The sequence below is a fragment of the Coffea arabica genome, chromosome 1e (assembly GCF_036785885.1).
Source record: "Coffea arabica cultivar ET-39 chromosome 1e, Coffea Arabica ET-39 HiFi, whole genome shotgun sequence".
NCBI lineage: Eukaryota > Viridiplantae > Streptophyta > Magnoliopsida > Gentianales > Rubiaceae > Coffea > Coffea arabica.
In genome coordinates this window covers 4,046,890-4,069,446 of record NC_092311.1, presented here as the reverse complement: position 1 = coordinate 4,069,446, position 22,557 = coordinate 4,046,890, and the positions used below count along the sequence as shown (strand labels likewise).

Sequence of the window (22,557 nt, the reverse complement as noted above, 5' to 3'; positions counted from 1 at the left end):
TTTATTTTTAAGCAAATAAAAAATTTTTAAACTAAAAATTTATAAAGTTGAAGAAACAACATATTTTTTTTTGTATAACAGATTAATTACAATTCACCGGCTTCTTTTATTCTCCAATTTAAGAAATTAAGAGAAAATTTTTATTTACTTCCTTATAATTAGACAATTCATAATCAGCTATCCATTTTTTACAATCACACAATGACTTTTATTTGCGTATATTAATTACAAATTTACAACACAAACCCATGCTTAAATTGTACTACGTTTGTTGCATTCGAGGTGTAGAACCACCCTAATCACATGAGATATTTATGCTCACATTAACAAACCTGTGGTCCAACTCAACTTCGACTGCTATGGTTTGGTACAAGAAATAAATAATGATAATTATGTGACAAATAAGGAGTTTTCAATCAGTCTAGTGCTGGGCTTCAATTCTCCATTGGATGCTTTTGCAATGGAAGTTGCTTTGGCATTTTCGCCTGATCTTTCTTAATCATTTTTGTTGTTGCTGGGGCCTTCATCTTTTTATGATTCAATCTGGGGCCTGTTACTAAAAATATCTGAATTACCGTATGAATTATTGCCAATGTAGGAGTTATTTCTCAGTACATGTAATGGTAAATGCATATATTTAAGTTAGCAAAGGAATTTTTTGCTCTTCGGATGCAAACTTCTAAAAGACTCGCCGTTCATAGTTATCTAACGTGTCTATGAGCAGACTCTGTTCATAGTAACCTGTCATCTGATTGTAATGGATTTGTTTGTGATCGTAAATTATTTGTCAAAATTTATTTATTTACATTATTAATATATTTTTTAATTATTTTTTTATCTTATATACATCAGATTAAAGAAATGTCACAATATTTTTCAAAAAAAAAATTCCAAATATTTGTTACAAGTTTTGGTTTACAAATAAATATATGTTGCATGATTTGATAAAGAATAGCTGTATGAAAGCCTAGACTAAATTTTGTCGGCCACAACAATTCTAAGTTTGGTCAATGAAGGCGGCCATTAGTTGTTTCGGTAGAATACTTGAAAGACATCAGGGAGCCCTCGATCAGTGGCTCAATAAATTTGGATGCTTTTGCAATGGAAGTTGCTTGGCCCTCGATCACTGTTGTTGCTGGGGCCTTCATCTTTTTCTGATTGAATAATTGTGTGTAAGTTCCACCAGAGAGGGACAAGAAACTTTAATCGCAAGCACACTGGAGAAAAGCATATAGCAGTTCACGTCATTTGTTAGTAAAAAAACTGAAAGGATTACCAATCCATGGGAATTAGACATTAAATTCCAAAATAAAGAAGAAAAATAGTAGCTAACTTTAAACAATAAAATTAAGAACTAATAACTCATTTGTTAACTATTTAACCAATAAAAAGAAGGAAAATTTTTAAACTCAAACTTCAATATACCAAGTTCATTGATCTAGAATTCATGTTCACTAACTATCTCTAGTGTCTCCAAGTAAAAAAATGTGATTCCTAATTTTTAGTATAGATTAACAAATTTTCTTTCTTTTTTTTCTTGAGTAATTTGTTACTAATGTGTTAGCATGCAAGTTATTCTTATTGTTAAAGATTACTCATTAGTTTGATTCTCTTTTAAGAAGTTTTTTTTAACAAACATGTGATTGCACGTGACTGATTTGATTAATATTTAGAAAAATTTATCAATTGCCCTTAAAATGCTTCAAAATGGTTACATTGAAAATCGGATTGCTCTTGTCAAATCTTTAGAGACTAAAACTGTACATATACTATACTTTTTTTTTTTTAGGGGTGTTCCGTAGGAAGTGAATCCCGCAGACTATTTCCCACCCTCCACAACTTGTTGGCAGTAAAGTTCGAACCAAGGACCTAAGTCTTCATCTTCAACAACTTCAACCACCAGACCAATCCCCAGAGGACTAAAACTGTACATACACTATACATTAACGACTAGATTTACTTTTACCGAACCTTTAAGATCTAAAACTGCACAGAGACTAAACAATAAGGAGTAAAACTATATTTTTTTTCTAAATTTTTAAACATTGGATATAGTGAATGCGTTCTTTGTTTAAAAACTTTCACATTTTGCAAACCAGCTTCAAAAGGCAGCCGGATTTGGAAATTTACTCGTAGACAATGACCTCCGTATCTTGTTCATGAGGATTAATTGCCCAACAATAGAACGCGTTATGATGCAAATTTTCAAGCAAGAAAGGACGTTTTTTTTCTTTCTTTTAAGATTTTTTGGGGGATATATAACATATTCTTTATTTGAAAAACATGTAAAACACTTATACTTGCCTTTGTGTCTCAGTAATCGGGCTTGTGATGTCATATTACTTGAACTTTTATTTTTGAAAAGAGAAAGTAAGAATCAATGGTATCTTGAGATATGAAGTACTTTTAAACTTACACACAACCAAGAATGTTGAGCTCACTTTCATGAAGCCTTTTGAAAAATGATGCATGAATTTTGGCCAAAAGTAACTTTGAATGATACATTAGCTTCCATCTTACCAAGAACGGGGCATGAACAATTACACCTCTCTTGTTTTTGGCTAAACTGCTTGACTAACGACTTTTGACAAAGAATAACTTGAACGGTGCATTTGTTTCAATCTCATTGAATAGATATAAAAGTGCCTTAACAATTATTTGGCCTGATTGCTTGAGATACTCTATGGCAAAGATTAGCCATAATGTAACTCTTACTTACATATTCATTACAACATAAACTAATGTTTAAATTGTACATTCGTTGCATTGAAAGTGTACAATTGCCATAATAAGTGACATATTTCATATGCATATTTCTAGTATTATGTTCTAATGACAAAAAAGGATAATGGTGTGACGAATTGTGAGCCCTCAATCCGTGTAGAAGTGCAATGCTTCGTTGCCAAAAGTTGAATGCTTTTGCATTGGAAGTTGCTTGGGATTTTCACTTGCCTTATCTCGAATAAGCAAATTCTAACGCAGTCTTCATGGAACTTCACTTGCAAATGTTTCAAATAGCCAGGCTACCAAAGCTAAAAAGTTTATTTTGAGAAAAGAGAGGAATAAAAATCTTGTTAAGGAAAAATTAGGAAAAGCTCCTTGCCACCTCACCAACTATTCTAAGGTATTCTCCATTTATAGGTTTGCCTCATCTCTTAATGCTTAACTAAAGGATATGGTGACTTTATCTAGAAAATCAATTAATAATTTATCATCGAATTTGATTAGTAAGGGGATTACCAAGCATTTGCTAAAACATTGTAAGCCTCAAATACAGACTTATATACTGATCACACTACTTTTATCCTTTACTTAAAATATTAACTTGAAGTTCAAACAAATTAACTTACAAAGTAGAGAGTCATATTACCTTTGTCCCTCTTATGAGCAATATTGCAAGAATAACTCAATGTTAGTATTATGTAAATAGCCCAAGGAATAATTAGAAGTCTATTCATGAATGGGATTATAAGAAAATCATTGAAATTCATTGTCAGGGTGCGTTTGGTTTTATAGAATTAGAATTGAATTAGAATTGAAATTCTATAGAATTGGAATTCTATGAATTGGAATTCCAAGTCATTCCAATTCTTTCGTTTGGGAAATGCATAGAATTGATACGGAATTTATTTGAAATTCCAAATCCTTTGTTTGCATGAGAGAAGAATTCATTAGGAATTAGAATTGTTTTCATGAAACATTTGCTTACATAAAATTTTTCTTTTTTTTCTTTTTTCTATATAATAATTTTTTTCTTTACATTTAGCTAATTTTTACTAAAGATTTAAAAGTAAAAACCAATTTGTGCCTTTAATAATTTATTTTTTTCCACTCTTATATCAATTTCTTTGGTGAACATTTCCAGACGTAGGTTGTGCTAAGCACAGCATTAGCGAGACATGTCAATCTGACTGCCTTCTTTTGTTCAACGTATGGTATAGATATTGGCATCCAACCAAAACTGGACCTCAACCCCGTAAAAGTAAATCCCCAATGACACTAGCATATTTCTTAAAACATGGTAGAATACCGGACAGTTAATTACTCACAAATTACCTGACCCAAGAAAATAGTGAAAAAGAAGACAATATACAAATTGACTTTTTTGGTGATAATCGAGTAGGGTAAAATTTATGACTCTACCGAATAAAGAACTGTGCACCACGAAATGAAAAAATGTAGAATAGATCTCAATCATGAAGACAAAGTCCCGAGGCTTCTTGTTTTTGTAACACAATATGATAAATACACGACCGAACCTTTGTACTAATATTTACCAGCTTCTTTGGAGGAGATGTTGGAAAATACAAAACTTAAGACTGTCAGATGACCAATTCACACACAGTCAAGTACTTGCTAAATAGAATACAGGAAGAGCACTTATACAAAAGCTCCTTAACTTTGAGAAAGAATGCAAAGCAATTTTAAAAAAGCATTAGATCCCAAGAAATGCTATAAATTGTTCCCCACTTAACTATAATCATCCAATGGGACTACGTGCAGAAATTATATTTTCTCTACTAATCTTTTTGATATGTTGCAGCCAATTTGTCAGGCAGACCTCTCCTCCTCCTACATGGAGATGCAAGCACCTTGGGGACAACTTCTGCGCTACCACCTTCACCAAAAGCCAAGTCTTCCTGCAGCCTGTGGAGAATCTTCCAGCCACCAACAAAAGCTGAAACTTAATTCGTTTCTAGAAAACTATCAACATTTTTATATGGTTGTACGAAGTTATTGTCCAGTAGCCAAAGTTTGCTGCACTATTGGTTCTCTTGAATTCAGTACCACTTTCAATGAAGAAAACTGGTATAAATATCATGCTGCAAAACTACATCATATTGTAACTAGTGGGGTGGGTCATCAATTCCATCATTTCCAGTAACAATCCAGTAAAAATTCAGAATTCCGACCAAGAAATAAACCAAATTCTGGTGGAATTGAACCCAAAAATTTCTTATTTCTTATTCATTTAAACTTTTTCAGAAAATCCATCAGAGTGAAGATAAAATACTACCACCAGCAATCCATATGAAGCAGTAGTATAATTTAGACAAATGATATATAATAGTAGTACAAGGGAAGATTCTATTGATCCTGGATTAATTTAAGGACCAAGTTTTTGTTTGTATGGAAGACAGCATCAGATATACTGAGCCAGAGAAACAGGTGCAAAGGAACTTCTTTTGTCATTAGACATCTGATGAACAAGACAAGAAATGAGCCAAACAAAACTAGAACAAGTCCACCTGAACAAAAATGGATATGAAAGATAAAATGGATATGGTTTCATTTCTGTCTTGTTATTCGGGATAGCTAATAAGTTCCCCTTCCCTGATTATTACCCTGATTACGCCACCAAGAAACAATTCATTGACTACCTAGAATCATATGCCACCCACTTTGATATCAACCCTCAATTCAATTAGTGAGAGGAAGCAACTTGGACTCGATTTAACTAACTGAATTCAAACCCACTCCAGTCACAATAGAACAAATTAGTGAGAGGAAGCAGAAACAAAAGCAGGCCTTCAATCATTAAGAAATGCACAACTTGACCAGAAAGGTTAAAATATCAATTATCAAGATAACTAACAGCAATCTGCAGCAGAGATAAGCAAAAAATAAGCCCATGGTCAAAAAACTTCAGAAGGTTTTCACCTCAAGCGAATTCCCTTCTTTACAGATTCTTTGGCATCATCTGCAGTAGCAAATACGAAAAGCAGCTTGGATCTCACAGTATTCAGAACATGGATTCGAGTAGGAAGGAAGGAGCAGGTAAACGATAAAAAGTGTAGTACTCACTATATATTCTGATAGATGAAGCTATAAAATGGAGTTAAACAAGAACAATGGGAAATAGAAGAAGGCGGAAAAAATTACATCACTGAATGAAAGGCTTCCAGGATTAAAGCTTTGTTCAAGACGTATCTGTATCAAAATACGATTTAGAGGTGGAAGGATCCTTACTGAAGGAATATTGTGGCAGATTTTGTCGAAATCCTCTCCTCGAACCCTGTTCTGAAATTCTTCACGGATTGCCAACACTTTATGAGTGAACCAATGAACCTCAATCCCTCGGGCCGGAATCATGGTTAATCTTTGACAGTAGTGAATCTCAAGACTAGAAAGATTTAGCCATAATGGCTCCTTTCTCTACCGTCCACTTCTCTAATATGAAAATATTAGGGTTGCAGGTGGAAGCGACGGTGGAGAGCAGAGCACTAGTGGCTGAGGAAAAACGGTGAGTTAGATAGGAATTGAGGGGCTGCCAATATCCTTGACCCGATTTTAATTTTTGGCCCGTATTAGATCCGCGTATGGACCCGTTTAGTTGTGGAATTAGAATTAGAATTCTTTTGATCCGGTAAAGAATTCAATTCATGGAATTGGACTCTTATAGAATTCAGATTCAATTCTAATTCTTTGAGGGGAGCAGAATCCAAACAATGGAATTGGAATTAGGGCCCAATTCCAATTCTAAACCCCAATTCCATAGGGAACCAAACGCACCCTCAGTGTATTCTAATGAAAGAAATCTAAATCGCTATATTACTAAAGCAAACTCACATATCTATATATGGCTAGAATTTATATTTCAAAAAAAAAAAGAAAAAAAAGGACATTTTACTCTTAAAAAAACTAACTTTTAGAAATTATCCCTCAAAGCATAAAAAAATTAGATAACTATTTACATAATCAAGAATGTGCTGTTAAAGCATCACAATTGGTAGATTTGAATGCATAAATGTAACATATGTGGTACCTCAACTGACAATAGATTTGGATGGTATATTATTCTAATCATATCGATCAACTATATTTATCTCTCCTAAGGTTTGCCAAAACAAAGACTATTGACACTTTTAAGTGAAGTCCTTTCTTAATTTTAGTTTACTCTAATTCAACGTCACCGACTTCTTAATACCATATCCTGTGTTGAATGTAGTTCATCCTCTATTTCGGATCCAATCTTATTAAACAAATTCAAGTAGACCACTTGAAAAGGATATAAGGGCATCTACTAATCTAACCATAATCTTTGCCCTCTATATTACGATAGTTGATTCAAATCTATATCAAAAACCACAACCTTAACCCAATCAAGACATATAAGCTCGAAACCTACAATATGAAAGATATACAATTGTCCTTGCACTTTTTATTTTCTTTTCTTGATCTATGTATATGAATGCACATTGAATTTTCTAATCCAATAATTCTTTGAATTAATAAATATATAGAATTAATATTGTATACACTATCAATGTTAAAATTTTTTACACTAATAAGTGCAAATATATGATGTGGCATCAGAGACTCTCCTCGTACATTAGTGAGTAATTTTTTACCATGCAACTGATCAGCCTTTCCATACATAAATAATGATTGCATATGGGTTACATGATGGATTTAGGATAAAATGTGGTAAAAAATCTCGATTGGAACCAAATTTTACTGATTTGATTTTGTATGAAATATAAAGTTATTATTTTAAAAGTGAAGGATGAAATAATTTATTTAACAAAATGTGAAGGACATTTTAGAAACCAAGTATGTCTTATGAAAATTATATTATATATGGACCACAGTTGCCAACCTCACAAGTCAGACTCAATTATTAGTGTAATGGTGTACAGCGATATATAGTCTATAAGAGAAGCCCTCTCTATGTATTGTAATAAGTTTACCATGGACCAAGGATCCAAATGGTTGTCAGAAAAATTATTTGGGCCAATTTTGTTTCATTTGCACACAATATAACTCACTTTATTTAGAATGTAACTTATTTTCAGCGACTTATAAATATAGAATAAAATTTTATGGACCTCATAAATGGTGTTAAAATTTATTTACAAGATGTGATTTGATCCTAATATTTTTTTTAAACCAAATCATGACGGTCAACCTTTTTGGAGAGTTGCCACCTGCAGTAGTCCTTGTCTCAAACTCTGTTCAACATAGTTTTAATGGTTTTGAGTAGGCGGCATCGTTCTCCTGTTTGATTTGAAAGTTCATGGTGCAATACGATTTCAGCTCGAGTTAAGCAATTGCAGAATTGAATCCCTTGTAAATAAGAAAGTCCCGGCTTGCCAAGGGAAAAGGGTTTTTGCAATTTCAATCCATAGAGGATTTCATTAGATTGAATCTAGTATTACTATTTTGGGCAAAATACACTTGACCCCTTGTAGTTTAGCAATTTTTTTACAAAACTTCTCTATAGCTTTAAAAGCTATATATTACCATCTCATACTCTAAATTAAAGTATCAAAGTGACGGAAATGATCATTGGTAATGGAATCCATGAAAATGTCAAAATTACTCTTGTTTAAAATTAAAATGATTAAAATGACCAAAATATATAATATGTATGATACTTTAACCTCGTATGATTTTATGGTTTATTATATAACTCTTTTATGATTTAATGTTTTACCATATAATCCCTTTATAATTTTTAAATTATATACATAAACTTCCGTGATTAATAAATAATTTTCAACTTTATATAGAGATACTGTTAACATTTTAGTTGACTCCATTATAGAATATAGGGTTAATTCCACTTTGTCCCCCCAAACTTTGGACGATTATCTACTTAAGTCCCTAAACTTCAAAATGGGACACTTAAGTCTCTAAACTTATAAATACCTCCCACTTAAGTCCCTGAACTTATAAAATGGGATACTTAAATCCCTAAACCCTTATAAAATAGGACACTTCGACCACCAACGGCATTCAGGATTTGTTAACAATTTTCCTTAAGTGAGAGGTATTTATAAGTTTAGGGACTTAAGTGTCTCATTTTGAAGTTTAGGGACTTAAGTGGGTAATCGTCCAAAGTTTGGGGGGACAAAGTGGAATTAACCCTAGAATATAAATTCTGTTATTTTGACATTTTCATCCAAATCATGAAAAGGGTATGCATAACTTTGAAACCATATGGGAGATTATGCAAAAAAAACGTTAAATTACATGAGGGCAAAGTGTATTATGCCCTACTGTTTTGATCATATGGTCAGTTTCTTTTGCTACTTATAAATTTTATTTTGGGCTAAAGAAATGGGTCAAACAGTTGTACTCCACGAAAACCAGAAGTTAACTGATTATATGTACTACAGTATTGTGATTTTTGTAGGATTGGGCAAGGTTTTTTTTTATGTATGATTTTCAACACGCAATATAGCATGGATTATGAATCTCTTGGCAGGATACCATTGCAAAAGGTTCTTCGATAATTACTGAGAGGTTCAACAGCATAGGAATCAATATGTTTTCTATAGTTATTTAAATGCTTTACTGAAATTTATTTTTACCTGAAAGAAGCGCTCCACTAAAAGTCTAAAACGTCTAAGTTCAACTGGAGAATGAAGACTAAAGGCTCATGTCTCATTTCTCTGAATAATATTTGAAATTATTATTATTATTATTATTATTATTATTATTAGCAAATTATGTTAGCTCAATGAACCTATTGATTTTTAGTTGAAATTCTGTTAAACTTGAATTCTATTTGATAATCCAATTTAGCACTTAAATTATGTTCAGATGCGTTCGATAACTAAAACTAAAACACATGGATTAATTAAGTGGCAATGAATTTCCAAAGCAAAACTTGTTCTAAAAAATAAGTGATGAGTTATTCACTTATCACTTAATGTGATATACATTTAAATGTATCAAATTTAGTATTTAACAATTCAGTAGTTAATGGATTTAGATTTCAGACTTCAGATTTCAAATTTTAAATTTCAATTTTATCAAACGCACCCTTAAAGAAAAGACTCCAATTCTCTAAATCGAAGATTGAAGAATGCTATGGATTGCTCATCTCTCCCCACCTTACTTGAAAGAAAGAGGAAAATAAAAATCTTAGTACAAATACTTAATTTAACGGCTTTAATAAATTTTTTGTCTTGAAGATTAGGCTCTTGACATTAGCAAGATAAGATGGAATTTACACATATCTTTGAGAATAATGCTACTGTTATCTTTGACAAAAAAAAAAAAATAATAATACTAGTCAGTACCAAGTTCAATTGTTGACAACTCTAGTTGTTAGAATTGTATGACATTTTTGTTAAAACTTCAATGGCAGCGTAGGCGAATTAGAGAAGAGAAAAATTATAATACGACCACAATATTGAATACAATTGTCTAATTTACTCAATACTGATGAAAATTTCAATAATATACGTTGTTTCATTTGTATTAAGTACCTATTCTTATATAAAACCTTTAACAATAAGATCATCATTTAGATTTTACTGTTATGATTTGTTTATGAACCCAAAGCAATTTCGCAGTATCAGGTAAAATTGATAAGCAATTTCACCTATCATAGATAATAAAAATGATTATTTGAAGAGGAAAAGTTCTCTCTATCAAATGTCTAACTAAAAAAGGGTAGGAAATCTTGCAAGTATGGTCTCTAGACATACTTTTACTCCCTATAAAAGATGAAGAAAACGTACTTACTATCAGGACTTGTCACATTCTGATACACCAAAAGTATGAAATGCCATATTTTAAAAAGTGTTAATTCTTCACAAAATATGCTCTTCCTTGGATCTTTGTGCAATTCAAGACTTCTTGCATCTACATTTCTCACTGCTCCAAATTGATTGTTTATCCAATTTATTGTGTCTACTGTCACAAACATCCATCAGTCCAGTTTGACTATAATCAGCTGCGCATCTTGATAGGTCTCCAGTATCAGCTTCCATGCTCGGATGATGCTCCCCTCTCTTTCTTCTTCATCCATGTCACACTCTACAAGCCTGCTACTAGCCATTTTCAGTTCAGAAATCAACAAAAAGAAAAAAAGTTTTGGTAATAGATTTACTAAATACATATCAAGAAAGTAGATCAGAAACTATAAAAACTGCCCTGAAGACACACAAGTTAAATCATTACCTTCCTTTCTGCATTCTGACCAGGAGAAACCGAAAAACTTATGTTTGAGGAACCTGGGGAGAACCAACTATTTGTGAAACATCCATCAAAGCTAATCCTATCTAATGAGCTAAATTAACATCATTGATAACTACTGCCTTCATCTTCAAACCCTCAATGCAAATAACTTCTGTCCCTTGGCATTCTAGTAAGAAATGCAACGGCAAACGGTGGTGTCCTTTTCCAATAACATGAGGTCTGCTTCCTAAGACTCTGGAATAAACATCATAATATTACATTTCAGAACAGCTTCAATCATGGCAAATTATGAAAGCAAAGAAAAGGTATGGACTGGTAACTAGTGCAAGAAAATTGAAAACCAGATTCTTTCACAATCATAACACATGTTAAGCACCAAATAAACATAAAAATCTTCAAGAGCAAAAGATAAGCTATGTGGCACAGGGTAAGCATTCAAAAACAAACAAAAGTGCAGCAAAACACCCTGTTTTCATGCCAATTACATGACTTAAGCATATTAGAATGCAAACTTAGAGTTCTCGGGGAGAGAAGTGCTGGATTATCACTTTTGTGCACCACATACCTCCTGAGCTCTTCATCTTTAGCAGCAATGGAAAACAACACGAAGCTGATGTTTGAGCACCATCATTCCTTGCATTGCTCATATGCAAGGTTACAATACAGTAATCCAGCTCACTGAACAGAAAATCAAGGCAATTGTGACGTATAAACTTTTCAAACTTGTGAAAGATGATAAACAACTATCCAACATTATTGTCATGAAAAAAAAAAATTATTGTCATTGATATGAAGCATGCAGTATCAATTGTAAGGGGTGAATGTTCACAGCACTCTAGTTCCTCCACATACATATTTGAAGTTCAATTAGACTGGTCTAATTTTATGGCAACAAGAACACAGAGTCCCAAAGAACAGCAAATTGTGTCATGAATTTTCTTTGAAAATCGTTTCTCGATTAGCTTAAATGTTATCCATTGAGACTGGCAATATCAGTGACAGAAAAATGAAGAATATGTCCATGTACATCTAGCATTGCAAATCAAATGAAACATTTTGTAGCACATTCAAACGAAGAGGCTAATTGGCTATGAACCATTGCTAGTAATTTTGACATTGGCCAAATAGAATGTAACAAGTTGAAGTTAAAGAGATTTAAGATGTTCAAATCTTTCAGTGGTTCAGAGAGGCAGAGAAAACCCAAAATTTTGGTCTCTTCCAATTTGTTCAGCGATCAGCATGCTACACCAAAGGGCAAAAAAAATGTTTTGGTGATTTATTTACTAAATATATATCAAGAATGCAGATAAAAAAGCTATGAAAACTGCCTGAAGATGAACAAGCTAAATTATTACCATTCTTTCTACACCCCGAGCAGGAGATGAGCAAAAACTTATGTTTGGGAAACCTGGGGAGAACTACCTATTGGTGAAGCCTCCGTCAAAGCTAGCACTCTCTGATGTGCAAAATTCTCATCATTGATTACTAACTTCATCTTCAAACCTATCTAGTCAGTGAAAATAACTTCTGCCCCCTGGCACTCTTGTAAGAAATGCAACAGCAAAGGGTGGTGTCTTTGTCGAACAACATGAGGTCTGCTTTCTAAGACTCTGGAAAATACCATCGTAATGTTACACTTCAGTATGACTTCAGTTATGACAGCTAAGGAATGCAAAGAAAAGGTATGGTCTAGTAACCAGTACAAGAAAATGGAATAAACCAGCTTCTTTCACAATCAAATGACATGTTAAGCACCTAGTAAATGTACAATCTTAAAGATTAAAAACTAAGCTATATAGCACAGGACAAATGTTCAAAAGTACATGAAAGTACAAAAAAACACCCTGTTTTCTGGCAAATTGCATGACTCAAGCATACTTTGATAAAAACTTGCACTAGTTTCCTTGTATTTTTAATAAATTGGGCGGAGGTTAAAAAGAGTTCTTGGGGAGAGAAGCTGATGTTTGAGAACCATCATACCTTCTGGTTTCTCCTTCTTCAGCAAGGATGGGAATCAACATGAAACTAATGTTTGAGCACCATTATTGCCTTCTTGTTCGGTCACTGCTAGACAAGGTAACAATATAGTAATTCAGCTCACAGAACAAAAAAAACAAGGTAATTGTGATGTACAAACTTCTCAAACTTCTGAAAGATGATAAACAACCATCCCATATTATTGTCATTCTTATGAAGCATGCATCACCAATTGTGAGGGGTGAAGGTTTGCAGCACTCTAGTTCATCAACAAACATATTTGAACTTCAAGGAGACTGATATAGAAATAAGAACACAGAGTCCCAAAGAATAGCAAATTGCATCTTGAATTTTCTTCACAGTTGTTTCTTGATTAGCTTTAATGTTGTCCATTCAGACTGGCAATATCGGTGACAGAAAAATGATGAATGCTCCCATGTACATCTAGCATTGCACATGCAATGAAACATTTGCTAACACATTCAAACAAAGAGGCTAACTGTGTATGCACCGTTGCAAATAATTTCGTTCTTGGCCAAATAGAAGGTAACAAGTTGAGTTTTTAAGATGTTCAAAATCTTTCAATGGCGAGATGCAGAGAAAATCCAGAATTTTGGTCTCTTCCTATTTGCTCAAAACCAGGCTTTGTTAAAACTAATCTTTGAAAAGAAACCAAGGTCTGCCCAAAAGAAGAGAATTACAGAGAATAACTTTGCAGAAAAGAGATGGAGAAAAAGAGTACAAGAGACTGAAGAGCAAATATACGTCAATGAGATGCAGATACAAAAAATTTATACACATATATATGCGTGTGAACTTTAGATAGGAAAATCTCACCGGATCACTTGAAATCTCCTCCTTCAAGTGATGGTCAATTAATCTTGGGCAATTTGCGATGGTCAATCGCTGCAAACTCGATCCAAACAGATCCAGATCTGGCAGCTCCCTAAGATTGTCGCAAGAGTCGATCCACAACTCCTCAACAGAAGCAGCGCCGTAACCCATTTTTATACTTGTTAGATTATCGCAACTCTCCACGTGTAGACTTTTACACGAGCATGGAAGAGTGGTCAGTTGTGGGCAACTTACAATGTGAAAATCCATCAGCATGGGAAAGACGTCTGCTTCTGCTTCACCTACTGTTGACCTCACTTGGTCTGCACCTTTCCACTCTGCCAAATTCCCCATACGTATTACCCAGAGTCCTTCAAGGGCAGGAAAGAATTTTCGCCTTCTAGTGCTGCTCCCTGATGCTCGTGATCTGCCCTCCTCCTCCTCCTCCTCATTAGCAGTAATACCGTAGAATTCATCTCCAATAAATCGAATGTTGTCCAATCTTATCAAATAGAGACGTTTGAGGGATGGCAGTTGTCCTAATGAGGGGAGTTCGCTGCATCTCTGGCAGTCTTCTATCACCAATTCCTCCAATTTTGACAAATTGATAAGCCATTGTGGAAATTTATTACCCATAAAAGAATCAATTCCCAGCCTTTGCAAATTTGGGTGAGGTTGGAGACCTTCCAACACATCCTCATCACGGTTATCGCTTGCCCGATCCCCACTCTCCCAACTAAACGCCAAGTAAGACAGATTTGGCTTTTCGAACAATTTTGCTTGTTTAGCTGCTTCTTTGCCCTTCACTAGTCCAAGATTTCTTATCCTCAACGATCCTTTCAGATATTTCAAGGTCCCAAGCTCTTCGATACCACGACCCCTCTCTTGACTTACATTAAAAAACCCCAGAGTTTGAAGACGAGTCAATCGTCCCATCTGCACCGGCATTTTCAATTCCGCATCACCATCGTGGTAGTTTAGATGCCGCAAGCTAATCAAATCGCTCATCCGTTTTGGAAAACCTCCTTCAAGTGCATAATCTCTCACAGTTAGTGTCTGCAGATTATATAGCTTGCAAAGAGATTCCGGCAAACTTCTGATTCTAGAAGATTTAATGTCGAGCAACCGCAAACTTGGTAGTTTGCCAATGGAGCTCGGCAGAAACTTGACATCATCGCCGGACAATCTGAGAACATTCAAGCACTTGAATCTTAAAAGCATGTCAGTAGATACGCCACCCTCTAGATGGAGAAATAACGTGCGAATTGATGCTGGTATTGTCCTTGTGGTATTTTCTTCCAAACCTTTAGAAGAGTCCAATGCAAGGTAGCGATCCTGATTGCTGCTTTCTGGATTGAGAATTGATTTTGCAAAATCATGCACGAGATCGTGCATTTTATAATAATATGTTTCCCACAGCGGCTCTTGGACTTTTTCCAGTAAGGAATTTTGCAACAAAATCCTCAAATACTCGCCTCCTGTTTCCTCCATCACTCTATTATTCTTTAGAACAAAACCTTTAGCAACCCAGTGCTGAATTAGTTCATCTTCTCGTAATTGAGTATCCTGGGGAAAAATTGAGCAATATGCAAAACATTTCTTAACTGATGGAGATGATAAATGATCAAAGCTCACCTTAAGTATTTGATTAATTTGGCTTTGATATTCATTCAAAAGACTCTCCTGCACAATGGAGTGCCACTTCTCTCTTCTGTTGGTAAGCATCAAGCCACCAATCAAACTTGCCGCCAAGGGTAGGCCATCGCATCTCCTTAAAATTTGCTCCTTCAATGCTTCCAATTCTTCTGGTACTTCTTCGCCTGCACTTATCACCTTTCCTTTTATGATGGACCAGCATGCATCATCTGATAGCTTTCCTAGGGAATAAGGACCATCATTCATTTGCAAATGTCTAGGCACAGCATTAGCCACTGGTTGTAGACGAGTAGTGAGAAGACACCAGCTTCCTTTGGTTTCGTTGAGTCCCATCAAAGTGTTGAAATAATCATTCCACAATCCTTGATCATGATCCCACACATCATCAAGAACAAGGAAATATTTTTTTCCCTTGAGCTTTTCTTCAATTTTTTTAACGATAACCTCTCTGTCATCCACTTTAACTTCGTCTTGTGTCAATTGTACTAAAATGAGCTTGAACAGCTCCAGTATCTTAATGTGTTCTTTAGCCACACAAACCCAAATTTTTTGGCCAAAGTGCCCATCTAATTTTCGATTATTGTAGACTGATTTAGCAAGAGTTGTCTTTCCCAAACCTCCCGGGCCTGTTATGGGAATAACAGAAAGAACCTTTTCAGATGGGCTCGATAACATGTCCACAATCTTTGACTCGTCGCCGGATCTTCCTACAACGTTCGGAACGGCAATAGAGTCGGTCTGTCTGGCACCAGCGGCATCAGCAGGGAGTGCAGCTTCTTTTTGCTGCTTTTTGGTCAATCTCAACTCATTGGCTCGCTGGTTGACCCTTTCTAGGTTGGTGTTGATGTCCCGGATCTTTGAAGCCAAGCTGGAACTAAAGCCAATTGCATTAAAGAAGGAGAAGAAGAAGCATACCTTCTTCTTCATTGGTTGATTTCGGTACTTCACCTCCCGACGAAGATTGTCGTAGTTGAGCTCGTCTAGCACGGTATCAGCTTTAAAAACCTCATCTTCTAGCTGCTTGAGCCACTGTCGCACCCCTTGGGTATGCATTTTCCCGTCAGCATCAGCCAAGAAATCTCGGATCATTGCAGCAGTGTTGCTTAGTCTCTCCAACTCCGCTTCGACCTCCCGAACCATACCAATGCGGCCCGCAGCAATGGAAATAAGTGTCCCCAAGACGACCTCAACAGTAGCACTGATAACAGCGTCAGCCATTGTTTCTTGCTTGGAATTGGAACTTGGATCGAAAGGTTTTCTGATATCAGAGATGGAAGGAATGTTTCAGCAACAATTGGCAGAAATCAGAATAGAAGCCAGTCAGAACAAGAGAGAGATGATTAAACGATTCCAGTTGGTTGACGTGTGAGATTCAGATTAGTATAATTGCGATTAATCAAATTGTGTGGGGTCACCTCAAAATAATTTTAGCGCAATCTGACTTAGTCACTGGTGGGGCCCTTAAGTGTGGAAGAAATTAAACCACTGTGGTTGGATGAAAAGAAAATTGGAACTCATAAATTGTAGCAATCTGAGTAGGTGGTGAAACTGTTACCTTCTAACGTTTCCGGGGGGGAAAAAAAAAAAAAAGAGTAGGTGGTGAAACTTTTATCAGATCATTCCTCAATTAGGGAATTAAGGTAGCGAAAATTAATAAACAAAAACAGACCCCTCTTTTTAAACCAGTTAATTTGCTTCCTGTGTAGTAGAAATTTTGAGAGGTGTAGCGGATGGTCACCTTAGTGTCTTGATAGTGAGGTTTGTGTTCTCAATAATGAAATCTTGAGATTCTTTGTCCAAATTGTAGAACTGTTGATTATTAAATTTTTTAAATTTCACACAACCTTGGATTTTACTCATATATATATATGAACATAAAGAATGTTTGACTAATTAATTTAGACAAGTTTCCTTCAATGTTGTTTGGGAACTTAAAAAAGAAAAGAAAAGAAATGATTTTTTTGGTTTTGTTTGAGACTTGGGAGGAGTGAGAGGAAAGGATTGTCTACCTTGTTACTTTTACAACAGTGCCCTTATATTAAAAAGTTCTTCTAAAGTAAATAATTGCAACAAAACTAACAGCTTCGGGTTTAAACGCCTTTAAGCCAAAGGAAATTTAAACACCTTCAGGTTTAAGTCAAGAGCTTATTAATTTACTCCATCTAAACTATAATTATCATATAATTCCCCTAGACCAGTGTTCCACCATGTTGCCCCTAATTTTTCACCTCACATCACCACTTAAGTTTATATATCCAAGTTGGCCAAAATTAGGAATTTTTTGTCAATGTTTGTTGAGTCAACATATCTAATTTGTTCTAAGTTGTATCAATATTTCCTTTTGCACATTCTGACTTTGTTTAGATCGATACCCAATGGGTCATTCAACATAATTTGTGCAACAAATCCTTTGAGGCATGATCAATTTTGTTACATGGCAAATAACGTCAACACCAACTAATTGTCATTGTTTTTGTTGGATGTGAAACTGATTTGAATCTTCGTGTGATTTCTTATCCATCTAAAAGTATTAATGTTAGTGTATTTGTTTTTATGAGTCAGTAGGTAACTAAAATAATAAATTTGTTGCAAATCAGACCACCTTACTGTATATACGAAGTCCTTAAAATATGATCATAGTTTGCCACCCACTACTAGTTGGAAACAAATCAATTATTTCATGTCGTATGCTGCCTTACTCCAACTAAAAGAACCGGCAAAGGTTGTTGTGAGTGATTATGTCAAGCCATTAATTGGTTATAATCTGATCATGGTTGTAAGTGATTAAGATCAGTACTAAGTGCAGCATAAATTGATGTCTAAGATGATTCAACGGGAATAAATTATCAATTATCCAACTTGTTTAAACTTTGATCCAAATGCAAATTAACGAACTTCCCTAGAAATGCATACATCATAATCTCTCATCCTACTTGTCCAGATTCTTAGATATTATTGAAGAGGGATAATTTTGAAAAAAAATTATTGAAGACCAAGAAACAACTAAAACATGTGAAATTTTAAATTTAATTCATTAAGGAATTTTGAAAATTCATATGACAAAAATGAATTCCATCATATGCCCCTTGCCAATGTATCCATAATACAATGAAGGAACTATGAATAGAAGAGGAGGTTACCTGATCTTGAAGGAAAAAGAGGGCACCAAGAGTCTGGTTTACAAATAAATATATGTTGCATGATTTGATAAAGAATAGCTGTACGAAAGCTTAGACCAAATTTTGTCGGCCGTGACAAATTTTGTCGGTCAATGGAGGCGGCCATCAGCTGTTCCGGTAGAATACTTGAAAAGACATCAGGGGGCCTCGATCAGTGCGGTGCCGTGGGTGCTCCAATTCAATGGGAAATTTGGATGCTTTTGCAATGGAAGTTGCTTGGCATTTTCTTGGTTTTACAAATGACCACGCTGCTGGGGTGGTTTTTTTTTTTTTTTTTTAACAGTAACGACACATTTGTATAATTTACTTTATTCTAATCTAGGAAAAGGAGGAATCTAAGAAGGCTATGGTCAGAACTAGTGAATATACAGATTCAATTAAATTAAAAGAGTATTATAACACAATTTTTCGATTTTTTTCGCTGCAGATGAGAGTTCAAACCTCACCTACAGCTCAAGGAGGGACTTAAGTCCCTCCCTGGTGGCTACTGAATCATTGCCCCAATGATTGACACTGGGACAATGATATATTTATATAATCTATTCTATTCTAATCGAAGGAGAGGGCTGGAAAGGGAGTCTAAAGAAACATGAATACTATGACATAATTTTTCGATTTTTTTCATTGCAAGTAAGGTTCGAACCTTCACTGTAAGTCCAAGGAAGGAGGCCACTGAAGCATGCATTGGCCAAGTGGTTGACGCTGGGGTGGTTACTCCGTCTCGTAAGAAACCAGAGACCAAAAAGTTCGCCATTATTGTCAATGTAGTACCTATTTTGCCAGTTGGCTGCTTTTGTACACAATGATGAATGCGTTAAAAGAGTTGAAGAGTCGGCTGCTCTTGACCATTGGACCAATCATAATTGTAGAAGAGTTGCATTTGCTGAATGCCACTTTTCATAAATTTTTCATTTTTGAACAAAATGATTGTTTTAATTCTTAATATTCAGTTTTAGTAGGCATAAAGTTTTAACAAAAGCAATCGTGATCCTCAATATTTTGTACATGTGCAGTTTTAGTCCATAAAGTTATAGCAAGAGCAAGTCTGGTCCCCTTTATATTCAATTTAAAGCTGATTTAGGACATTTGAAGAATTTTATCTCAATTACTAACAAAATTTAGTCATGTCTGGTCAATTGCCTATTAAATTAAATTTCAAAATAAAGAAGCAAAATAGTAGCTAACTTTAAGCAACAAAATTAAGAACTCATTTGTTAACTATTTAACCAGTAAAAAGAAGGAAACTTTTTAAACTAAAACTTCAATATACGAAGTGTTCATCGATCTAGAATTCATTTTCACTAACTATCTCTAGTGTCTCCAAGTAAAAAAAAAATTGTGATTCCTAATTTTTAGTGTAGATTAAGAAATTGTCTTTCTTTTCTCTTGAGCAATTAGTGACTAATGTGTTAGCATGCCAATTATTCTTATTGTTAAAGATTACTCATTACTTTGATTCTCTTTTAAGAAGTTTTTCAACAAATATGTGACTGCACCCGCAAGTGATTGATTTGATTAATGTTTAAAAAAATTTAGCAATGGTCCTTAAAATGCTTCAAATTGGTGACATTGAAAATCGGATTGCTCTTGCCAAAACTTTAGGGACTAAAACTGTACATATACTATACATTGACGACTAGATTTACTTTTTGCCGAAACTTCAAGATCTAAAACTGCACAGAGACTAAACAGTAAGGAGTAAAACTATAATTTTTTCTAAATTTCTAAACATTGGATATAGCGAATGCGTTCCTTACTTAAAAACATTCAAGTTTTGGGAACTAGCTTCAAAAGGCAGCTGGATTTGGAAATTTACTCAGAGACAATGACCTTCGTGTCTCGTTCATGAGGCTTAATTGGCCCAACAATAGAATGCGTTACAATGCAATTGTTCAAGCAAGAAAGGAAGTTTTTTTTTCTTTTTTTAGATTTTTTGGGGAATATATAAAATATTCTTAATTTGAAAACCATGTAAAACACTTATGCTTGCCTTTGTGTCTCAGTAATCAGGCTTGTGATGTCAAATTACGTGAACTTTTATTTTTGAAAAGACAAAATAAGAATCAATGGTATCTTGAGATATGAAGTACTTCGATTAAATTGTAAAATTTCTGAGAAGTGAGCCTTTTAAACTTACACACAACCAAGAATGTCGAGCTCACTTTCATGGAGCCTTTTAAAAAATGATGAATGAATTTTGGCCAAGAATAACTTGAATGATGCATTTGCTCCACCTCAACCTCCAGTATTATGTTCTATTCACAAAGAAAAAAAAAGGCTCATGATGTGACCAATTGAGAGTTCTCCGGTCGTGTAGTTGCAATGCTTCGTCGGCGAGCTTGGAATCGGATGCCTCCGCATTGGAAGTTGCTTGGCATTTTCACGTGAGTTTTCTTAATCATTCCTGTTGCTGGGGCCTTCATCTTTATCGAGTAAATGCTGGAGCCCTTTAATCTGTAAAGATCTGAATGGTTGTCGGGACAATAAATTGTGGTGGCAAAGACATGGGAAAAAGGAAAATGGCCATTCACCTAATCTGTTAGTCCTTTTAGAGATAAACTCAAAACATTTGCTTCAGGGGTATAAGTATGGAATTTAAAAACTTAGTGGCTGTCAGAGTTTAAGCTAAAGATGTTCTTAATTAATGGCTCATGTACGACCGTTATTAGTTTCGCCTTCGAAGTTAAGATCACATAATAAATTTATAAGGATAATCTTTCCTATACTGACAATGTATATACTATCAGCATTGTATTAATGATAACTATATAAAATTTAAATTTAAAATTTAATTTTTGCACACGTATCATGAATCTAACTGTGAGAGTGTATGCACTGTCAGTATTATAAAATTTATTTAATTAATAATAGGGGTTAATTGCCATTTATCTTGCTAAGGTATGTCCTGTTTCTCATTTTACCCTCTAATTTCTATTTTGTAACACTTAACCCCCTAAGAGGGAAAAAAAAAATCCCTCTACAATGTTGATATTTTCTTCTTTTTTCCCCTTCCCTTCTAGTTTTTATTCCAAATTACATTTTTAAAAATTTTTAAAAATTTTTATTCTTATTTAAAAAAATTTTATTTTTAAGCAAATAAAAAATTTTTAAACTAAAAATTTATAAAGTTGAAGAAACAACATATTTTTTTTTGTATAACAGATTAATTACAATTCACCGGCTTCTTTTATTCTCCAATTTAAGAAATTAACAGAAAATTTTTATTTACTTCCTTATAATTAGACAATTCATAATCAGCTATCCATTTTTTACAATCACACAATGACTTTTATTTGCGTATATTAATTACAAATTTACAATAGAAACCCATGCTTAAATTGTACTACGTTTGTTGCAGTCGAGGTGTAGAACCACCCTAATCACATGAGATATTTATGCTCACATTAACAAGCCTGCGGTCCAACTCAACTTCGACTGCTATGGTTTGGTACAAGAAATAAATAATGATAATTATGTGACAAATAAGGAGTCCTCAATCAGTCTAGTGCTGGGCTTCAATTCAATAGGAAATTGGATGCTTTTGCAATGGAAGTTGCTTTGGCTTTTTCGCCTGAGCTTTCTTAATCACTGTTGTTGTTGCTGGGGCCTTCGTCTTTTTCTGATTCAATGCTGGGGCCTGTTACTAGATGAATTATTGTCTTTTTTTTTTTTTTTTGTCGGCAACGGTATATTTGTATAACCTACTCTATCCTAATCTAAGGGAGAGAAGGAGCCTAAGAAAGCTGTAATAGGAGCTAGTGGATATACAGATCCAACTAGATCAAAAGAGCACGATTCTTAGATTTTTTTCACTGCAGGTGAGGTTCGAACTTTCACCTACGGCCCTGGCCACTTGGCCCGGTGGTTAGATGAATTATTGCCAATGTAGTACTTAGTTTGCTTCTTGGCTGGTTTTATTTGTACGCAGAAACATCCAGTGGGTGGTCAGCTTCGCGCCTTATTCATGAGACTTGGT

The 22,557-nt window shown here is 34.5% G+C and overlaps 1 protein-coding gene and 1 long non-coding RNA gene across 10 annotated transcripts; both read right to left on the bottom strand.

Annotated features, from left to right (window-relative positions):
- Positions 1-4,197: 4,197 nt before the first annotated feature.
- On the bottom strand, positions 4,198-6,506 carry LOC140008071 (uncharacterized). Of its 2 annotated transcripts, none has more exons than XR_011815490.1 (2): positions 5,884-6,506; positions 4,198-5,701 (listed from the first exon to the last, which is right to left on the bottom strand). It is a non-coding gene; the product is annotated as an uncharacterized lncRNA (long non-coding RNA). The 2 variants fall into 2 exon arrangements; XR_011815488.1 differs by having other exon boundaries at positions 4,240-5,701; positions 5,971-6,506.
- A 3,793-nt stretch (positions 6,507-10,299) lies between these two features.
- On the bottom strand, positions 10,300-16,765 carry LOC113698064 (putative disease resistance protein RGA4). 8 transcript variants are annotated; one of them, XM_027217763.2, is made up of 7 exons: positions 13,750-16,765; positions 12,916-13,002; positions 12,291-12,545; positions 12,136-12,177; positions 11,501-11,613; positions 10,918-11,169; positions 10,300-10,784 (listed from the first exon to the last, which is right to left on the bottom strand). In XM_027217763.2, exons 1-2 carry the CDS (start codon positions 16,618-16,620, stop codon positions 12,997-12,999), a joined length of 2,877 nt encoding a protein of 958 aa, XP_027073564.2. In that variant the 5' UTR covers positions 16,621-16,765; the 3' UTR covers positions 10,300-10,784; positions 10,918-11,169; positions 11,501-11,613; positions 12,136-12,177; positions 12,291-12,545; positions 12,916-12,996. The 8 variants fall into 8 exon arrangements, with proteins under 8 accessions (XP_027073564.2, XP_071907833.1, XP_027073555.2 ...); XM_072051732.1 differs by having other exon boundaries at positions 12,358-12,545; XM_027217754.2 differs by lacking the exon at positions 12,136-12,177.
- Between the last annotated feature and the right edge of the window lie 5,792 nt (positions 16,766-22,557).

Excerpts from the sequence above, each read along its gene's own strand:
- LOC113698064 (XM_027217763.2), bottom strand. The coding sequence starts at position 16,620 with ATGGCTGACGCTGTTATCAGTGCTACTGTTGAGGTCGTCTTGGGGACA.